Source organism: Ornithorhynchus anatinus, chromosome 14 (assembly GCF_004115215.2).
Source record: "Ornithorhynchus anatinus isolate Pmale09 chromosome 14, mOrnAna1.pri.v4, whole genome shotgun sequence".
Classification (NCBI taxonomy): Eukaryota; Metazoa; Chordata; class Mammalia; order Monotremata; family Ornithorhynchidae; genus Ornithorhynchus; species Ornithorhynchus anatinus.
In genome coordinates this window covers 50,897,119-50,914,624 of record NC_041741.1, presented here as the reverse complement: position 1 = coordinate 50,914,624, position 17,506 = coordinate 50,897,119, and the positions used below count along the sequence as shown (strand labels likewise).

Below are 17,506 nucleotides of genomic sequence, written 5' to 3'. Positions count from 1 at the left end.
GCCGCCGCCTAAGAGAAAGTTCCCCGAGAGCCCCCCAGGGCTGGGCCCCGCCAGCAGCAGGACCAGCCCGGGATCGCCTCCGACCCGTCGGAAGCCGGGCTAGCTTCCCCACCCGCGCTACCTCCGCCGAGGCCGTTGAGGACAGCTCGTGCGTCGAAAGAATCGGCTCGGGAGCGCTCATCACTTCCCCAGAAGAACGCCCCTCTGCTGGAAGAGAGAAAGGTGGGTAGGGGGATTTCCGGAGAAAGGCCGTGTGGAAGTGGCAGGAAGGAAGGGTCACGGCGCCATTACAAGTCAACCTGCTTAGTTTATTGCAGACGCCTCTCACCTGTGGTGCAATGCCAGTGTCCTGCACACAAATAAATAAAACATCTGTTTAAAAAACCAAAAAACTCCAGTGTCTATCCGGTCATAAAATCTTTAAGGCATAAAAATAGGTTTTCGTTTTTCTGTCAACAGCTGCGGCCCGTCCCCGGCAACCCAGCCTCGACGCACGAGGAACCGGGAGAGACGGTCTTTTCTCCCCCTTCCCCGGTCTTGGGATGGGTTAAAGGTCCACGTGCGAGTCCCACGGATGTGCAGAACTAGAATTCTTTGCTCCTGTTTGTTAAAAACCATTAGGTCTGCCCCCTCCCTTCTCACTCATCGCGGCTTCCATCCACCGGGGCGGAATTGGTTGCTCTTGGATTTCCCGTGCGTTGTCCCGCCGGCCGGGCCGTCTCCGGTCTCCGCCTCCAGCAGGTGGAAACGTCAACGAAGCATCGGAGGAGGACCCGGAAGACCGTGCGTGAGGCGCTCACCCGACCCGGGGCCCTTGTCTCCGTCAGCGGCCCCGGGGGCGCCCCGAGGAACCGTGGACCGGGCGTCCGTGCTCGAAGTCGGGGCCACCGTCCTCGCCCGGGACCCCCGCTGACCCCGGTGGGCAGGGCGGAGGCTCCATTTCCCTCCTCTTGTCGTGAACACGGCGAAGCGACAGCGTCATTCCGTCACACGATCGTTCTTTTTTTGGTAGGATTCCGGGAGGAGCACGGCGTCGCTTACAAGGTATGCCATCCGCCGTGACGGCTGGGAAATTGTGGTTAGCGTCTGGCGAGAGAGTAGTCCCTGGGGTGCCCCCACCTCCCCCAACTTCCAAAGCAGCCGTCAGTCCCGGCGTGTCAGCCCCTAACCCGTCGGAGCCCGGGGAGGGGCCGGGCAGCGCAGGGACACTGCCCGCCGGGCAGGGGACGGCTTCCCCGGCACCTAGCCGCCGGGTTTCGGGCAGTGGCCCGAAGGCGGCCCGGGCCAATCCCGGTTGGAAGCGGAGGTTCCGCCTCTGCTTTCCGGGACGCCGGGATACCCCGTCTAGAAAGAGGCCGGGTCCCCGGACAGCTGTGCAATCTTATCGTAGAAAAATATGGGAGGATCTGGCCGCGGGGCCCCGTCGTCAGCCGGAGGTCAGTATGCACGGAAAATATACAGGAGGGTTTCTCTTCCTTAGGGTCCCCATACAAAATATATAAAGGTATGTACAGTTTCTATATAAAAGACTGTCTTCTTTTAAAACAAAACGTCCGTCCGGAGCCGGTCGGGCCGCCGGGAGCCAGGGGGTCCCCCTGGCCTCGCACGGAGGGCGGGGCGGCCGGTCCCGCCAGCGGGGGTCCCCCGACTGACGGGAGGACGGCTCCATCGACGCCCCGGGCCCGGACCGCCTGCCCCTCCCCGTCTCTGTCCCCGTGTGACCTTTCCCTCCTCCGTCGGGTCACCGGTCACGCCTGCCGACGGGCGCGCGCCGTCTCCGGTGAGGGGGCGCGGTCGGAGGGCGCCCGCGAGCGCGGTCGGCCTCGGTGGGTCGGCCGTCCGGGAAGGGACGCGGCCCCGGCCCTCCCGCCTCCCGGAGGCGGACGCGGTCCCGGGGCCCCGGCGGGTGATGGGGCGCGGCCGGTGAGCGAAGCCTCACGGTTTCCTGATGATTCAAATGGAGGTTTCGTTACTGCCGCTGTGTGAGGGAAGAAGCCGCCAAGCGAGCAGAGGGTGAGCCGACGGAGCGGTGACCCGGGCGAGCGGGCGAGGGACGGGGGCTGTGCCCGACCTGATCAACTGGTATCTACTCAGAGTTTAGAACAGTGCTTGGCACACAGCAAGCTCTTAACAAGTACACAACTGTCATTTCTATTATTACTATCATTTTTACCTCTGCGGTTCCTGCCTCGGCTGGGGTGAGGAGCAGACGGGGTGGCCCTGGGGCGAGGGTGGATTCAGAGGGTCGGGGGCTGCTCCCTGCGAAGCCGGGGAGGCCCCCGAGAGACTCTCCGACTTTCAGTGGGGCTTTAGGGGGCGGGGGGTGGTGGTTCTTTGTTCCTCAAGGAATCCGGGACTGGAAACCTGTCCTCATTACGGGCAGGGACGGTAATTGCTGATTCTGTTGTATCGGACTCTCCCGGGTGCTTAGTAGAGTGCGCCGCACGTAGTAAGCGCTCAGTAAATACTACTGATTGACGGGGGTGAGAGCGGTCCGACAGATCCCCCGCTCCCGGGGAGCCTCCCGGCCCGGGGCCCGGGTATCCTGTGGCGCAGACCGTGGCCCTCGCCCTGGCCCGTGGCCCAGCCTGGGGGCGGAGGGGGGGGAGGCGGGAGGCTCTCCCACCGGGAGAGGGAGGCCGGGGAAGACGGGAAGGTGGCGGGGCTAAACGAGGGTTTGCGGCCGAAGCTGGGGCAGACTCAGACCCCCCCGGAGGGACCGAGGGAGGGATCGGAGAACGCGGCGCCCCGTCTCCGGGCGGGCCCGGCCGACCCACCGGGCCCAGTGCCCGCGCCCGGGGCCCACAGGCTCAAACGGGCAGGTTCTCCGCTCCTCCCGGGGCCGCGCGGGGCGACGCGTCTACTCACTCGGAGTCGGAGTGGTCGGCGAGGGCGGTGCCCGTGCGCACGGCCATGGCCACGCCGTTGAGGTGGTCCCGGCCGCCGGGCTCTCTCCGCGGGCCCTTCCCGGCGGCGCCCCCCGGGTCGGCGCCGGCCCCCGGAGGGGACTCCCGCGACGGGAGCGAGTCCGGACCGTCGTCGGAGAACTTGTCCCGCAGCCGGTTCGTCAGGCTCCTCTCGGTCAGGGGCGGCGGGTAGGTGACTCTGTTTTTCAAGATGCCTGGGGCCGGGAGACGGCAGGGCGGAGGGTGGGTCAGGTCAACGGGACGGGGACCCTGGGCTCTTCCCCCGACAAGACCATCTGCTAATGCACTCGTGGGTTTGGACCCTCAACACCCTGACCGTTCCCCGGTCGACCCGGCCCGGTCCGTCCAACACCCCCGACTCCCCTCTCTCCATCCCTGTCTCTCCACCGGTGACCCAGCAGGGTCCGTGAAACACCCCTGACTCCCCTCCGTTTTTTTTTTCCAATGAAACTCGTTAGGTGCTTATCACGTGCCAAGCACTATATTAAGCACCGAGCGCTGTCTCACCCGCGAATGACTCTCCTCCAGTGGCCCCAGAACAGACTCTAGCCCTTGAACTCGTCCAACCCCCTCTTGAACCCACTGGTTGATTCCAGTCTGTACAGACAGAGGCCTCTGGGCCCCACGGAGCTTCTCCGCCGGACCGCTACTCTTTCGGACGCTCAGAGCCCGGGCCTGGGAGTCAGTAGGTCCTGGGTTCTACTCCCGGCTCCGCCACCTGCCTACCACGTCACCACGGGCAAGTCACTTCCCCTCTCTGGGTCTCAGCTACCTCATCTGGAAAATGGGGATTGAGACTGTGGGACAGGGACGGTGTTCAACCCGATTTGCTTGTATCGACCCCGGCGCTTAGAACGGTGCCCGGCACGTAGTAGGCGCTTAACGGACGCCACGGTTATTGTTATTCATTCCCCGCTGAGGGTGAAGAGGTGTTTCTTGTTTGGTTCGAACCCGCCACCTTCCAACTCCGACAGCTGCCCACCAGGCCCCGGGACCGTGGGGTTGGGGGAAATGGCAATTCCGGGTTGGCCCCGTCCATCCCCGTTACGGTTCGGGAAACTCTCATCCTGCCCCAGCCCAGCCTGCGTCTTCCCAGATTGCAGTTGGACGTTCCCCTCGGGGGTCTCCCCCCGCTGCTGCCGTCTGCTGCCCAATTTGCCCCGAGGGCTCCCCGGCCGGGCCTCGGCAGAGGAGGGGAGAGACCGCGGGCGCTGAGAGGGCAGGAGAGGACGTCAGAGGCTAAGGGATCTCGGGGCTGTCAGGGCGGCGCAGGCCTCAAAGCCTGTCCTGCCCATCTAGACCGCCGCCCCTCCACCCCCGACGCACCCGTTACAGTGGAAGTTCCTTATGGGCAGGGAACGGGTCGGGCGATTCGGTCAGACTCCGCCGAGCGCGCGGGTGCTCGGTAGATACCATCGCTGACCCTCCCCCTCCTCCTCCCCCCCCACCTCCCCCGGCGGTCACCTTTCCTCTGCTCGGGCTGCTGGTGGTTGGGCTGTGGCTCGGCTCTGGCGTCCCCGGGGGGGCCGGCGCCGTCGTCCTCCCCGAGGGGCGGCAGGTGGGGGCAGTGGTTCCCCTGGCTTTCCCGGTGGAGCTCCACGTCCACCTTGGTCTCCACCTTCAGTTTGGGTCTCCCCGCCGTCCCCTCGCCGTCACTGCCGGTCGGGCTCTCCGGGGGCCAGCCGGCCTTGACGTGGTCGGGCGGTGGGTCGACTGTGGGGAGACCCCCGGGCCGAGTAAGCGGAGCCGCCCCGCTCCCCCCGACGCTCTCTCCTTCCGAACCGCTACCGGGTTCATCCAAGCACTTATCCTAGCCCTCCTCGATTACCGTATCAGCCTCCTCGCCGACCTCCCCGCCTCCCGTCTCTCCCCGCTCCGGAATTCGCTCTGCTGCCCGGATCGTTCTGCTACAGAAACGTTGGGGCCACGTCTCCCCGCCCCTCAAGAGACTCCGGCGGTGGTCCATCCGCTTCTGCATCCAACAGAAAACTCTTCCCCATTGGCTTTAAAAGAGTCAATCGCCTTGGGCCCCCTCTACCTCACCTCGCTGCTCTCCTGCTCCGACCCGGCCCTCACGCTTCGCTCCTCCAACTCCACCCTTCTCTCTGTCCCTCCGTCTCGTCTACCTCGCCGTCGACCGCTCGCCCACGTCCAGCCTCTGGCCTGGAACGCCCTCCCTCCTCGAATCCAGCCGACAATCACTCTCCCACCTTCAAAGCCTTATCGAGGGCCCGTCTCCTCCAAGAGGCCTTCCCCGATTAAGCCCTCCTTTTTTTCCTCCCGCTCCCCTCTACACTGCCCTGACTTGCTCCCTTTCTTCACCCCCGCCCCCCGCCCGGCCCCACACCGCTTACGTCCAGATCCGTAACTGATTCATATTAACGTCTATCTCTCCCTCTGGGCTGTAAGCTCACTGTGGGCAGGGCCCATGTCTGTTCTAGTGTCATACTGTCCTCTCGCAATAATAACAATGTTGGTATTTGTTAAGCGCTTACTATGTGCAGAGCACTGTTCTGAGCGCTGGGGCAGATACAGGGTAATCAGTTTGTCCCACGTGAGGCTCACGGCTAATCCCCATTTTACAGGTGAGGTAACTGAGGCCCAGAGAAGCGAAGTGACTCGCCCACAGTCAGCTGACAAGTGGCAGAGCCGGGAGTCGAACCCATGACCTCCGATTCCGAAGCCCACGCTCTTTTCACTGAGCCATACTGCTTCTCCGAGCGCTTAGTACAGGGCTCTGCGGACGGTAAGCGTCTCAATAAATAAGACCGCCTCAGAGAGCTGATGCCATCTTGGCCTGACACATCTGTGGGTGGAACCCATCGAGTCGGTGCCCGTGGGGTGGGCGTTCCCCCCCCCCCCCCCCGGGGGCCCTCCGGGAGCATCGCCCACCAGAAGCGGGCCCCGGGGCGCCTCACCTTTGGGGGTGCTGTGGGCGGGGCCCCGGTGGTTGTTTCGGGAGGAGGCGGCGGTCCAGTTCTTCTCGGCTTCAACGCCGTCTTCCTCGCTGTCCGAGGAGCGGGAGGAGGCGTAGGAGCTGCTGTGCTCGTCCAGGGACAGCTCGCTGTCCGAGTCGGAATCGTTCCCTGCGGGACGGGGTGGGGAAGGCGCACGGTTTGGAGACCCCTCCGGCAGACGCCCAGGTCGAACGCCAGGCAGGGGAGACCCTCCACCCCGATTCCTTTTATGGTACTGGTTGAGCGCCTACAGTGTGCCAGGCACTGTACTAAGCGCTGGGGTAGGGACAAGCTAATCGGGCTGGACACAATCCATGTCTCACGTGGGGCTCACGGTCTTCATCCCCATTTTACAGATCAGGGAACTGAGGCCCAGAGAGGTGAAGTGACTTGCCCGAGGTCACCCGGCGGGCATGAGAAGCGGCGTGACGTAGTGGAAAGAGCCCGGGCTTGGGAGTCAGAGGTCTGGGGTTCTAATCCCGCCTCCGCCACTTGTCAGCTGTGTGACTTTGGGCAAGTCACTTCACTTGCCCGTGCCTCAGTTACTTCATCTGTAAAATGGGCACGAAGGCCGTGAGCCCCACGTGGGACGACCTGCTTGCCTTGTTTCCATCCTAGTGCTTAGAACAGTGCTTGGCACATAGTAAGCACTTAACAAATGCCATCATCATTATTATGTGGCAGAGCCGGTATTAGAACCCCGGGCCCTCTGACTCCCAGGCCTGGGCTCTAGCTGCTAGGCTGCTTCACTAGCTGTGCTGATTCCCCTCCAAATGAGGCTGGGCTGGATGGCCTGGGGGGGGTGAGGGGGCGGGGGGGGGGGTTGTGGGGGGGTCCAGGTTCTCCCCCAACTCTGACAAAGCGAGCGGGAGAAGGAGGAAAGGAATAAAGGGCCCAATCGGTGGGCCGGAGGGGGCTGGCGGGAGCACGGGATTCACCGGGGCCTTGCGCGGGGCGCGGATCTTACCGGTGGCTTTTCGGGGGCTCCGGTGGAACACGGACGAATCTCCTTCGGCGGCGGGGCCGGGCCGGGCCTGGGCCGAGGACACGCTCAGCTTCCGGGCGGCCTCGTCCCTGCGGGGGGAGGAGGGGCCGGTCCGTCACAGAGGCCTTTCCCGGGAGGACAGCGCGGCCCCACGGGGAACAGCTCCCGCCGGAACACCTCTCACGCCGCCCGCACGCCCCGTGGACTACTACGGGTGCCGGGCAGAGGCCACGTAGGCTCCGGGCGCCGGGTAGACACGGTGCGGACAACCCAGGGACTCTGGGCGGATGCCGCGTTGGCACCAGAGGCGGGGCAGACAGGGTGCAGGCACTGGGCAGACCCTACACGGACACCGGAGTGACGACGTGCAGGTGCCCCGTAGACGTCGGGCAGACGCCATCCGGACCCTGCCCGGACGCTGGGCGGACAGCACTCGGAGGCCGCGGCTCGGTCCCGCGCCCGAGCGCCGGCGGCCGACGGCCCCGAGGACCCCGCTCGGGAGCCCCCCGGGGAGCGCCCGGCCCGGCCCGACCGTCGGAGGCCCCGCGAGGCGGCGGGGGACCTCGGCTGACCTGAGGGTGCTGTCCAGGGAGGCGGTGGACTCCCCGAGGGTCGTGCGGTACACGTTCGCCTCCTCGATGTAGGTGTTGTTGCAGTTCAGGGATCGCTGGGGAGACAGAGTGGGGATCCCCGCCCCGGTCACCGAGGCAGGCGACGCGCTCGGTCCGCGGCAGCCCCGCGAAGCCGTCGCAGGAGTCCCCGGAGCCCGCCGCGTTGCCCGTGCTGGGGCGGACCCTCTCCAAAGGCAGGGAGAACCTCAGCCATTCGGAAAGGCCCGACTCGGGTCTTGCCGGGACCGTGACCGCCCGTCCCGGTGCCCCCGTCCTCCGTAGCCTCCGGGGTCGCCCTTCTGGAGAAGGACTGGCCCCCTGAACATCACGAGGGGTTTTCGGCCACTCAGGTCGGAGCCCCCCTCCGCCCGGGAAGAGCTAGGAGGGGTGGTCGTGTCGGCCCCGAGGCTGAGCGGGGACGTTCCCCCGGAGTTGTGTCCCGATAAGCAGCCGAGCTGTGGAATTCAGAGCCCCTTCCTTCCTGTCACTACAGTGGGTGGGGTTTTTCTGTTTTTTATGGTATCCGTTAAGTGCTTATATGCCGGGCACTGTTCCACGGGCTGGGAGTAGATCCAGTTGGACACAGTCCCCGTCCCACATGGGGCTTGCAGTTTTAATTCCCGTTTTACGGATGAGGTAGCCGAGACCCAGAGAAGTGAAGCGACTTGTCCCAGGTCATACAGCAGACAATCGGTGGATCCGGGATTAGAACCCAGGTCCTTCTGACTTTTAGGCCAAGCTACTTCTCTGGAGGCGTTAAACCGTTCACAGCCTCCCAACTTAACATCTCGGGCCCCAGCTCAAACACCCACTCAGAAGGGGTCTACAACACTGTCTCTTCTGGGGACCCATCAGGACGCTGCGGGCGGGGACTTGGCACAGGGTTCGGGGAGGGTGGGGGGTGACGCTCACGCTGCCCAGGCCGGAGGGTGGGCAAGGAGAAGCTCCTTGAGGGCAGAGATCATGTCTACTTTGCTGTCGTCTCCCAAGCGCTCGGTACAGCACTCTGCTCACGGTAGACGGTACAGACCTTGAGAGCTGGGGTTGTTACTGTGCTCTGCAGACAGAAGGCCCCATGAGGGCAGGATTTGTGTCTACTACCTCTGTTGGACTCTCCCAAGTGCTCAGTACGGTGTTGTGCACACAGCAGACTGGAAGGTCCAAGAGGACAGGGATCGTGGACTCTCCTAAGCCCCCAGGACACTGCTCTGTGCCCTGGAGACCGTAAGCTCCTTGCGGGCAGGGATCGTGTCTACCAGTTCCCTCGGGCTCTCCCAGGCGCTCGGTACAGTGCTCCGTGCGCTGAATGAATACCGCGGATTGACGGACCGAGGGCCGGACTGGGCCGGCGGCGGCCCCGTGCGGGGCGGACACTCACGGTGAGCAGCGTGGCTCGGGTGGTGGTCGACTCGTCCGGGCGGGGCTTCTTCCCGCTCAGCGCGCTCTTCAGGTGCTTGCGGACTTCTTTGTTGAACACGCAGTGGAAAAAGAAAATGAAGAGCCCCTGCCGCGCCGAGAGGCCAGAGAGAAGAACGTCAGTCCCGGCCAGGGGTCTGCGGGGCACGGCCCCCTGCCCGGTCAGAACGAGGGGTGCGGCGGCATGGGGGCGCGGGGGGGGGAGGTCCGTGGGACGTCTGCCTGGGATTTGGCTGGATGGTTGTCCCGCCCCCGGGGCTTCAGGACCAAGATCTCTGGACTATAAGCTCGTTGCGGGCAGGGAATGTGACTGTTTAGTGTCGTGTCGTACTCTCCCGAGCGATTAGTATAGTGCTTTGCACACAGTAAGCGCTCGATAAATGCCACTGAATAAAATCACTCACATGTGCACACATTCATGCGTGCACATACAAACACGCACCTGCCCACAAGGGCAGCCCCACCGACGCCAGCCCGAAGATCGGACCGAGAGAAATGACCCCCCAGGTGGAAAGAAATGACCCACTCCCCCAACCCCGGTCAGATAGAAAAGCCTCGGGGCGCTTCCGCATGACGGCTACCGGCGGGGAGCGGCCGGAGAGTGTCCCACCTGTACGCAGGTGAAGGCGGCGAAGAGGTAATGGAAAGCCAGGCCGTCGCCGTTGACCGCCATCAGCCCCAGCAGCCACGTGGCGCTGACCAGCAGCAGCAGGAGGAAGGCCGTTCTCAGGACGGAGCTGAGGAGGAAAAACGGGGGCTTGGCACCCGGGAGTAAAGCCCCCCACCATCCGCCCAACCCTCGCTGCCCTTCAGGCGCGACCGGGTTCATAGGCATTTGGAGCGGGCCAGACGAACCAGGCGTGTTTGGTATATGTGCATGTGTTTTGAACATTCTGTGGCCAAGGAAGGCAAAGGAGGCCATTTCTTGGAGCGCTGCCTCAGGGGGCTCCCAATAGGTGCTCAAAAAATACGACCGAAGGGACGGATGACTGAATAAATGAATTACACGGTCACCGTGGCAATTAATGGCGGGCTGCCATTTGGCGTCGGGGCTCCCGACTTACCCGATCCCCCCGCTCTCGAAGGCCCGGTGTCTCCTCTGGCAGGACGCCTTCGCTGACAGGATGAAGATGCCCGTGTTGATCTGAAAGGCAGCAGAGACGCGAAAAGGCAAACTGATTCCTGTCCGGTGCTCTGCGCGTGGAACGCCCTCGATAAATACCACCGACGAGTGATTGATTCCGCTGTCCCGAGCACGTTGGAGCGGTTCAGAACGGAACTTCTCCGAATCAGCCCCCTCCTGCTCAGTCACACACGTGGAAGAACAGGGGTTGCCTAGGGCCACGGAGGGGGCCCCGAATGAGAGTCTTCTGAGAGCCCCCAGGACCGTGGGACGGTGCTCGGGGCCGGCAAAGGAGGAGGGAGGCGTGAGACGCTAACAAGACCCGGGCCACGGGCGGGTCAATCTCCACCGAGATGGATCCATCTTGGCCTGGGCTAGGACCCTGGGTCTCCCCCTCTGGTCAGTCAATCGTAAGCTCGTTACGGGCAGAGTTACGTGTCTGTCATATCGTGTCGTCCTCTCCCAAGCACTCAGTACAGTGTCCCACTCACAGTAAGCGCTCGATAAATACCACTGATTGATGGATTAGGGGCCCGGCACCAAGGGGACGACGTGAAGAAACGGGGGCCGGGTGGCGGAGGAGGGAATCGAGCCGGGGGAGCCTTCCTGGCCGAGATGAATGATCTGTGGAGGAGGCTTTTCTGATGGGGTTGGATAGGCAGCCCTGATGGCCCATCTGTATTAGCTTGTATCTACCCCAGCGCTTAGAACGGTGTTTGGCACATAGTAAGTGCTTAACGAATACCACAATTATTATTATTATTATTATCTGTCTATGGCAGTTCAGGCCCATTTGCCCTCGGGCCCAAGGCAGGGAATAAGATTTCCGGCTGTGGGGGTCTCCCAGAAGGGGCGAATCCCCTAGGTGGGCTAGGAATTCCCCAAGTCAGTCGGTCGATCGTATTCACTGAGCGCTTACTGTGCCCGGAGCACTGTACTAAGCACTCGGGAGAGGACAGGAGAGCAATAAACAGACACATTCCCTGGCCCCAGTGAGTTTACAGTCTGTCTAGAGGGGGAGACAGATTCCGCGGAGGATTCCGGGCAGGCGGTGAAAGCAAAAAGCCGGGCCTGCCTCCCCGTTGCTTACCATAACCACGATCCCGATGGGTCCAGCAAAACTCCAGATCAGGGTGTCGTGGACCGACAGCCAGCAGAAGTCGGGGTTCCCGTAGCCCTGTGGGTCCAAGCCCACCGCGAGCCCTGAGAGGCCAAGAGAGACCCTCAGTTACCCACATCTGTCAGTTCTGGACCCCGGGGGGACCGCTAGGGACCAGGCATGGCCTAGTGGCTACAGCCCGGGTCTGGGAGTCAAGGTCATGGGTTCTAATCCCGGATGCGCCACTTGTCTGCTGTGTGACCTTGGGCAAGATTCTTCACTTCTCTGGGCCTCAGTGCCCTCCTCTGTCAGATGGGGATTACGACTCTGAGCCCCTTTTTGGGACAGGGACTGCGTCCAATCCGGTTTGCTTGTACCCGTCCCAGTGCTTACCTGGCCCATAGTAAGCGCTTAACAAATACCACTATGATTATTACTAAGCATGAAAACCCGCGTGACTGGGTCGAGGGTGAGAGCGCCGGACGAGGCTTTGTCCGGTCCCGAGGATTCTAGGACCGAGACCCCGCACCGTGAAGTGGATTCTGGGGCTGGAGGCGTGCGGGGCACTGCGGGCTGTTTCTCACCCCTGCCAGCCGAGTTTCCGCTGGGGCACAGAGTGCAGTGAGAGGACACTTGATGCCATGGGGGATCGGAGACCTGGCAGCCCACGTGAGCAGGAGCCACCACTGTGCCTGCAGCTCTTGCCCAGCCGTCCCGATGCCCGACCCGGGTTCTAGGCCATGCTGCTCAGACATCTGACTCCAGAATTGGAATGAGCGAGGCAGGGGACCTGGATTCTAATCCCTGCTCTGCCACATGCCTGCTGTGTCCTCGGGCAAATAGCTTCATTTCACTGTTCCTCAGTTTCCTCGTCTGTAAAACGGGGGATTCAATATCTGTTCTCCCTCCTGTCAGAGAGTCTACTCTTTGCTGACACTTAGCCAATCCATTCGTGTCCTTTGAGGAAAAAAAATGAGGGTTGGCTTTTTTTCCCCCCATTTTGTAAGATCCCTGTATTTTTGCTGCAGGCGGAAAAAGACCGATTTGCATAACTTCCTTGGGATGTCAGCAACTTATCTTGCTCAAGACTGTTCGCAAAGAGAATTTTTGACTTGTGAAATGTTCAAGCGTGTGAACTTATTCAGCTCATGATGGGTTAGAAAATGAAGAAAGTTATCGGCTTGCTTCTCTTTCGTTTTTCCAGTTCACAGCGCAGGCCTTTATATCATTAATTCGGCCTTCTCTGCCTCAGTTCCCTAGACAGAGATTGGGTCTAAATGGAATTGCCCGTTCTCCTTTCACTGTGAACAATGTTCCGTGCCAGAATCTCTCCGCCTGAAATCTTGTCCTGTCTGTTTATGCTCAGTACGGATTGAAGATGACGCTTGCTATCGTCCTTTCTCCCCGCACGTGCCACCCGGCGGAGCTCCCTGTTAGGAACGACGTCCCGTGCCAGAATCTCTCGGCTGGGAATCTTGTCCTGTCAGTTTATACTCGGTGTGGATTGAAGATGATGCTTGCTATCGTTGTGTTCTCCTCGCCCGTGCCACCCGGCGGAGCTCTCTTACCGTGAGCAATGTCCCGGGCCAGAATCCCTCGGTTGGGAATCTTCTCCTGTCAGTTTACATTCGGTAAACTCCAAGAGGCCTTCCCTGACTAGGCCTTAATTTCCTCTTCTCCCTCTTCTTTCTGCGTCATCCTTGCACTTGGATTGCCTCCCTTTATTCACCCCACCTCAGTCCCACAGCACTTATGTCCAGATCCGTCATTTATTTATTTATGTTAGCTTTATTTATTTTTGTCTCCCCCTCTAGACTGTAAGCTCGTAGTGAGTGCTTAGCAAAAACCACAATTATTATCACTCTTTAGACCTCGAACCCCTGTGGAACAGGGCCTGTGCCCGACCTGATTAGCTTATATCCACCCCAGTGCTTAGTACGGTGCTTGCCACAGAGTGAGCATTGAACAAACACTATTATTATTACTATCATGATTATAATTTAGACTGTAAGCTCGTCATTAGGCGGGGATTGTCTCTGTTGCTGAATTGTACATTCCAAGCGCTTAGTTCAGTGCTCTGCACATAGCAAGTGCTCAATAAATACTATTAAATTATTATGATTCCCAAAGAAGGCACAAGTGAGTGGGCGTTATCTTGAAGGGCTTCCCGAGCCCTTCTCGGGATTGTTGACGGTATTTATTGAATGCTTATTATAGCCAGGCACTGTCCTACGTGCTGAGGCGATTATGAGAAAATCTGTATGAAACAGTCCCCGTTCCTCCAGGGCCCCTCCATCTAAATGAGGAAAATCAATCAATCTATGATTTATCGAGTGCTTCCTGCGGGCAGAGCTCGGTACTAAGTGCTTGGGCGAGTAGAATGCAAACAGTGGCATATTAAGTGCTTACTGTGTGCACAGAACTGTGCTAAGCACCTGGGACAGTACGATACAGTTAATGGCCTTTAACGAATGTCACCGTCGCTATAATCATCACTGCATCTTCGCTCAACGAGCTACCTAGCTCACTGAAGTCTGAGGCAGCATTTTTTTTTTAATGGTATGTGTTAAACGTTTACTGTGTGTCAAGCACTGTTCTAAACGTGGCTCAGTGGAAAGAGCCCGGGTTTGGGAGTCAGAGGTCATGGGTTCGAATCCCAGCTCTGCCATTTGTCAGCTGTGTGACTGTGGGCAAGTCACTTCACTTCTCTGTGCCTCAGTTACCTCATCTGTAAAATGGGGATTAACTTTGAGCCTCAAGTGGGACGACCTGATTACCCTGTATCTACCCTGGCGCTTAGAACAGTGCTCTGCACATAGTAAGTGCTTAACAAATAACAACATTATTATTAAATGCTGGGGAAGATACATGGTTATCTGGTTGATACAGTCTCTGTCCCACATGGGGTTCCCAGTCTAAGGGAGACCAGGTACTGAATCCCCATTCTACACTTGAGGAAATGAAGGCACGGAAAAGTCACGGGCCTTAGTACGAGGGCTTAGTACAGTGCTCTGCACACAGTAAGCGCTCAATTAATACGACTGATTGACTTGCCCAAGGCAGCACAGCAGGCAAGTGGCAGAGAGGGATTAGAATCCAGATCCTTGGCTCCCAGGCCAGGCTCTGTCCACTAATAGTGATAATAATAATACCTGTGGTATTTATTCAGCATTTACTACGTGCTAGGCACTGTACTAAGAGCTGGGGTGGATACAAGCAAATCGGGTTGGACACTAGGCCCCTCCTAATTTAGTTCTGTGTTGCCGATACGATTCTTGGTCGCGTGTTGCGGCTTTCCCGATGCGGACTGAGACACCGCCTGGATTTTCTTCAGACTGACTGTTGGTCCTTGGCCCCCGGCCGATTTGCCGTCTGGATCGATTGATCGATCCTTTCTAATTACTCCCTGACATCAATCCCTCATAAACGAGTGCTTATCCCTCGCCTCTTCTACCGTACTGCCAAAAAAGGGAGGCTGTGGACGGTCACTTTCCGTGTGTCTCTCCGATCGAGAGTGTTAGGAGTAAAAGACTTAGAACTCACTGTGGGCAGGGAACACGTCTGCTAATCCTGTTGTATCGTACTCTCCCAAGAGCTCCGTACAGTGCTCTGCACATAGTTAGTGCTCAGTAAACACCACCGACTGATCCCTGATCAGATTTCGGCAAGGATGGAGTCAGACTGGGATGGAGTCCCATCTTCACTCAAGAAGCAGCACGGTATAGTGGATAGAGCCTGGGGCTGGGACTCAGAGGGTCATGAGTTCCAATCCTGGCTCCGTCACTTGTCTGCTGTGTGACCTTGGGCATGTCACTTCACTTCTCTGTGCCTCAGTAACCTCTTCCGTAAAATGGGGATGGAGACCAGGAATCCCTTGCGGGACCGGGGACTGTGACCAACTGGATTTGCTTGTATCCACCCCAGAGCTTAGTACGGTGCCTGGCACGTAGTAAGCGCTTAACAAATGCTACTATTATTATTAGTATTATTAATTAAGGTGCAGCATGCTGGGATTAGAGACGGCTGGTGAGAGTGAGGTTAGGCCAGCCCCAGAGACGGGGACCGGATTCCCATCTGGTCCATCCACAACGGACGGGTGGACCCCCGGGAGCCCCTCCTCCCGCCGTTGAGGGTCTGTGACGGCCCTGCCTAGGCCCGCATCCAAACGAGATAAAGATCGCTTTGTCAATCGATCCTTTCCAGTGACTTTGGGGAAAGAAAGAGACACTGTTTCGGGCAGGGGGTGGGAGAGCTGAAATAGTAGCCCTGTCGGGGGGTTGGCAGTTGGGGTCTGCAGCTGCCGGGGCGGGGGCGGGCGGGCGGGTGGGGGCCGGAAGGTCCCTGGATCGACAGTGTGGTCCCGGCTCCCTTGTTTTGACATTTCCAAGTCCTGACGGGGTGGCGAGTCACTCTTAGCCGGTGGTCATCCAAGGAAACTGCCCGGTGGGTGCCGAATCCAGGTCAAAGGGCATCGGGGCCCGACGGCTCCGACCCCTAGACCCCACGCCTACGTCCGTGACCCGGACCTCTACCCATCGGAGGCGCCCGACTTCCGGCCGGGCCCCCGGCCCCTCGGCTGTATGGTGGGGAGGATGGGGGTTGGGGGAAAGAGGAAGGGGCTGCAAGAGGGGCCCCCATCCCTCTTGCCTTCCCAAGAACCCTCGCCGCGCCCGGGGCACCTGAGGACACGGGGCTGAGGAGAGGGAAAAAGCGGAAAAGGAACAGATAATAACAGTGATAACTGTGGCATTTGTTAAGCACTATGCGCCAAGCACTGTTCTAAGCGTTGGGGTAGATACAAGGGAATCAGGTTGGACAGAGTCCCCGTCCCGCATGAGGCTCACAGTCTCCATCCCCATTGTACAGATGATGGAACTGAGGCCCAGAGAAGTGAGGCGACTTGGCCAAGGTCACACAGCAGACACGTGGCAGGGCCAGGATTAGAACCCGCATCCCCTGACTCCCGGGGCCAGGCTCTTTTCACTAGGCCGTGCTGTGAACCGCGGGCCCGGTCCCTAGCGGGACCGGGGAGAGGCCGTCCTCTTCTGATGGTCCCTGGGCTCGGTTCCTCGACGGCTTCCTAAAGGGCCACTGCTGGGTTGGGTCGCTCCCGCTCCCTCGGGCCCGATCGATCGGGGTAGCTCGGTCTGCCCACCCACAGGCGGCGAACCCCTCACCCCACGGAACGACGAAACCGAGCCACAGGCGCCGGCTTCTCTTGGCACTGCGCGCAGCTTGATTTAAGTGGGATGAAGCCTCACCTTGTGGGGCAAGAGACACCCACGCCTCTTTCCCCTCCCCACGGTAAAGATTTCCGGTCCGATTCTCCCACCCTTCGGGAACGCTGATGGGAGCCTCGCCGGAAACGGGAGGGATGGAGAAAAGCGGGGAGAGGAAACGACTCAAAAGGAACCCCAGAGTAAGCGCCCCTTACCTGTTATGACGGCGGGAATCCCCCACCCGATGACGTAGTAGAATCTCATGGGCCCAAAATTGATGTTCCTCACTTCGGTCAGCATGCGGTAGATGTGAAGCCCTTCCACGAACATCCAGGCGAAGGTGGCCATGTAGAAGTAGTGCAGAAGGATGGCGGTCACCGTGCACCCAAACTGGAGAGGGGGAGAAGGGGAGTGTTCTCAACTGCTGGGAGGTGGCGGGGCGGGGGGAGGAGGGGAGCTCGAGGGCCCAGAGCAGGCTTCGGTGGAAGACGAGGAGAGACGGACCCCTCTTCCAACCTTCCTTCGGTGGAGGAGGAGGAGGAGGAGGAAGGAGGATAAAGAGAAAGCAGGAGGAGGAGGAGGAAGGAGGAGACGGAGGAAGCAGGAGGAGAAGAAGAAAGAGGAGGACGACGAAGGAGGGGAAGGAGGAGAGGGAAGAGGAGGAGGAGGGGAAGGAAGGGGGGGGAAAGAAGAGATCGAGCCAAACACGGCCACGGAGTACAGGATGGAGTCACAGAAGCTGAGGTCTACGTGGGTTAACCTCGGCCTGGGCACCTCAGCCACCCGGGTGGCAACGAGAAGTCACGTGACGGGATGTCGGTGAGAACTGGAGGCGGGAATGTGGAAAGCCGGGGGCTGCTGCTCACCCGGCCCCGGGCCGTTCCCTGCCCCGACGTGGAGCGGGAGCTGGGAGTGGCGCCCAGGGGCGCCCGGCCCAGGAAGGAGGGGACCCGTCCGCCGGCTGAGCCCGGCCCCGCCCCTCGAGTGGGCCGGAACCACCGGGCGGTTCCTAGGCCCCGAGAAGGGCCGGTCCGTTGGACCAGAAAGCGGCCTGGCTCCGTCGGGTCGCGAGCGAGGATGCGAGGGTTTGGCCGGGCCCTGCGTGCCCAGACTCCTGCCCCTGACGTCCCGCCCTTCCCCGCCGAGAACAAAGACAAAAATGCTCCTGT

General features: G+C 60.4%; 1 protein-coding gene across 1 annotated transcript in view; it reads right to left on the bottom strand.

Moving 5' to 3' along the window:
- Positions 1–287: 287 nt before the first annotated feature.
- The window catches only part of CELSR1 (cadherin EGF LAG seven-pass G-type receptor 1), a 153,915-nt gene continuing 136,696 nt past the window's right edge, over positions 288–17,506 (bottom strand). The window contains exons 25-35 of the mRNA XM_029078689.1: positions 16,553–16,727; positions 11,110–11,222; positions 9,961–10,040; positions 9,507–9,633; positions 8,859–8,984; positions 7,442–7,536; positions 6,852–6,958; positions 5,846–6,013; positions 4,392–4,640; positions 2,869–3,121; positions 288–1,945 (exon numbers count right to left, since the gene is read on the bottom strand). Coding sequence (XP_028934522.1) covers positions 1,936–1,945; positions 2,869–3,121; positions 4,392–4,640; positions 5,846–6,013; positions 6,852–6,958; positions 7,442–7,536; positions 8,859–8,984; positions 9,507–9,633; positions 9,961–10,040; positions 11,110–11,222; positions 16,553–16,727 — 1,503 coding nt within the window. The 3' untranslated portion in view covers positions 288–1,935. The remainder of the gene's footprint in view (positions 1,946–2,868; positions 3,122–4,391; positions 4,641–5,845; positions 6,014–6,851; positions 6,959–7,441; positions 7,537–8,858; positions 8,985–9,506; positions 9,634–9,960; positions 10,041–11,109; positions 11,223–16,552; positions 16,728–17,506) is intronic.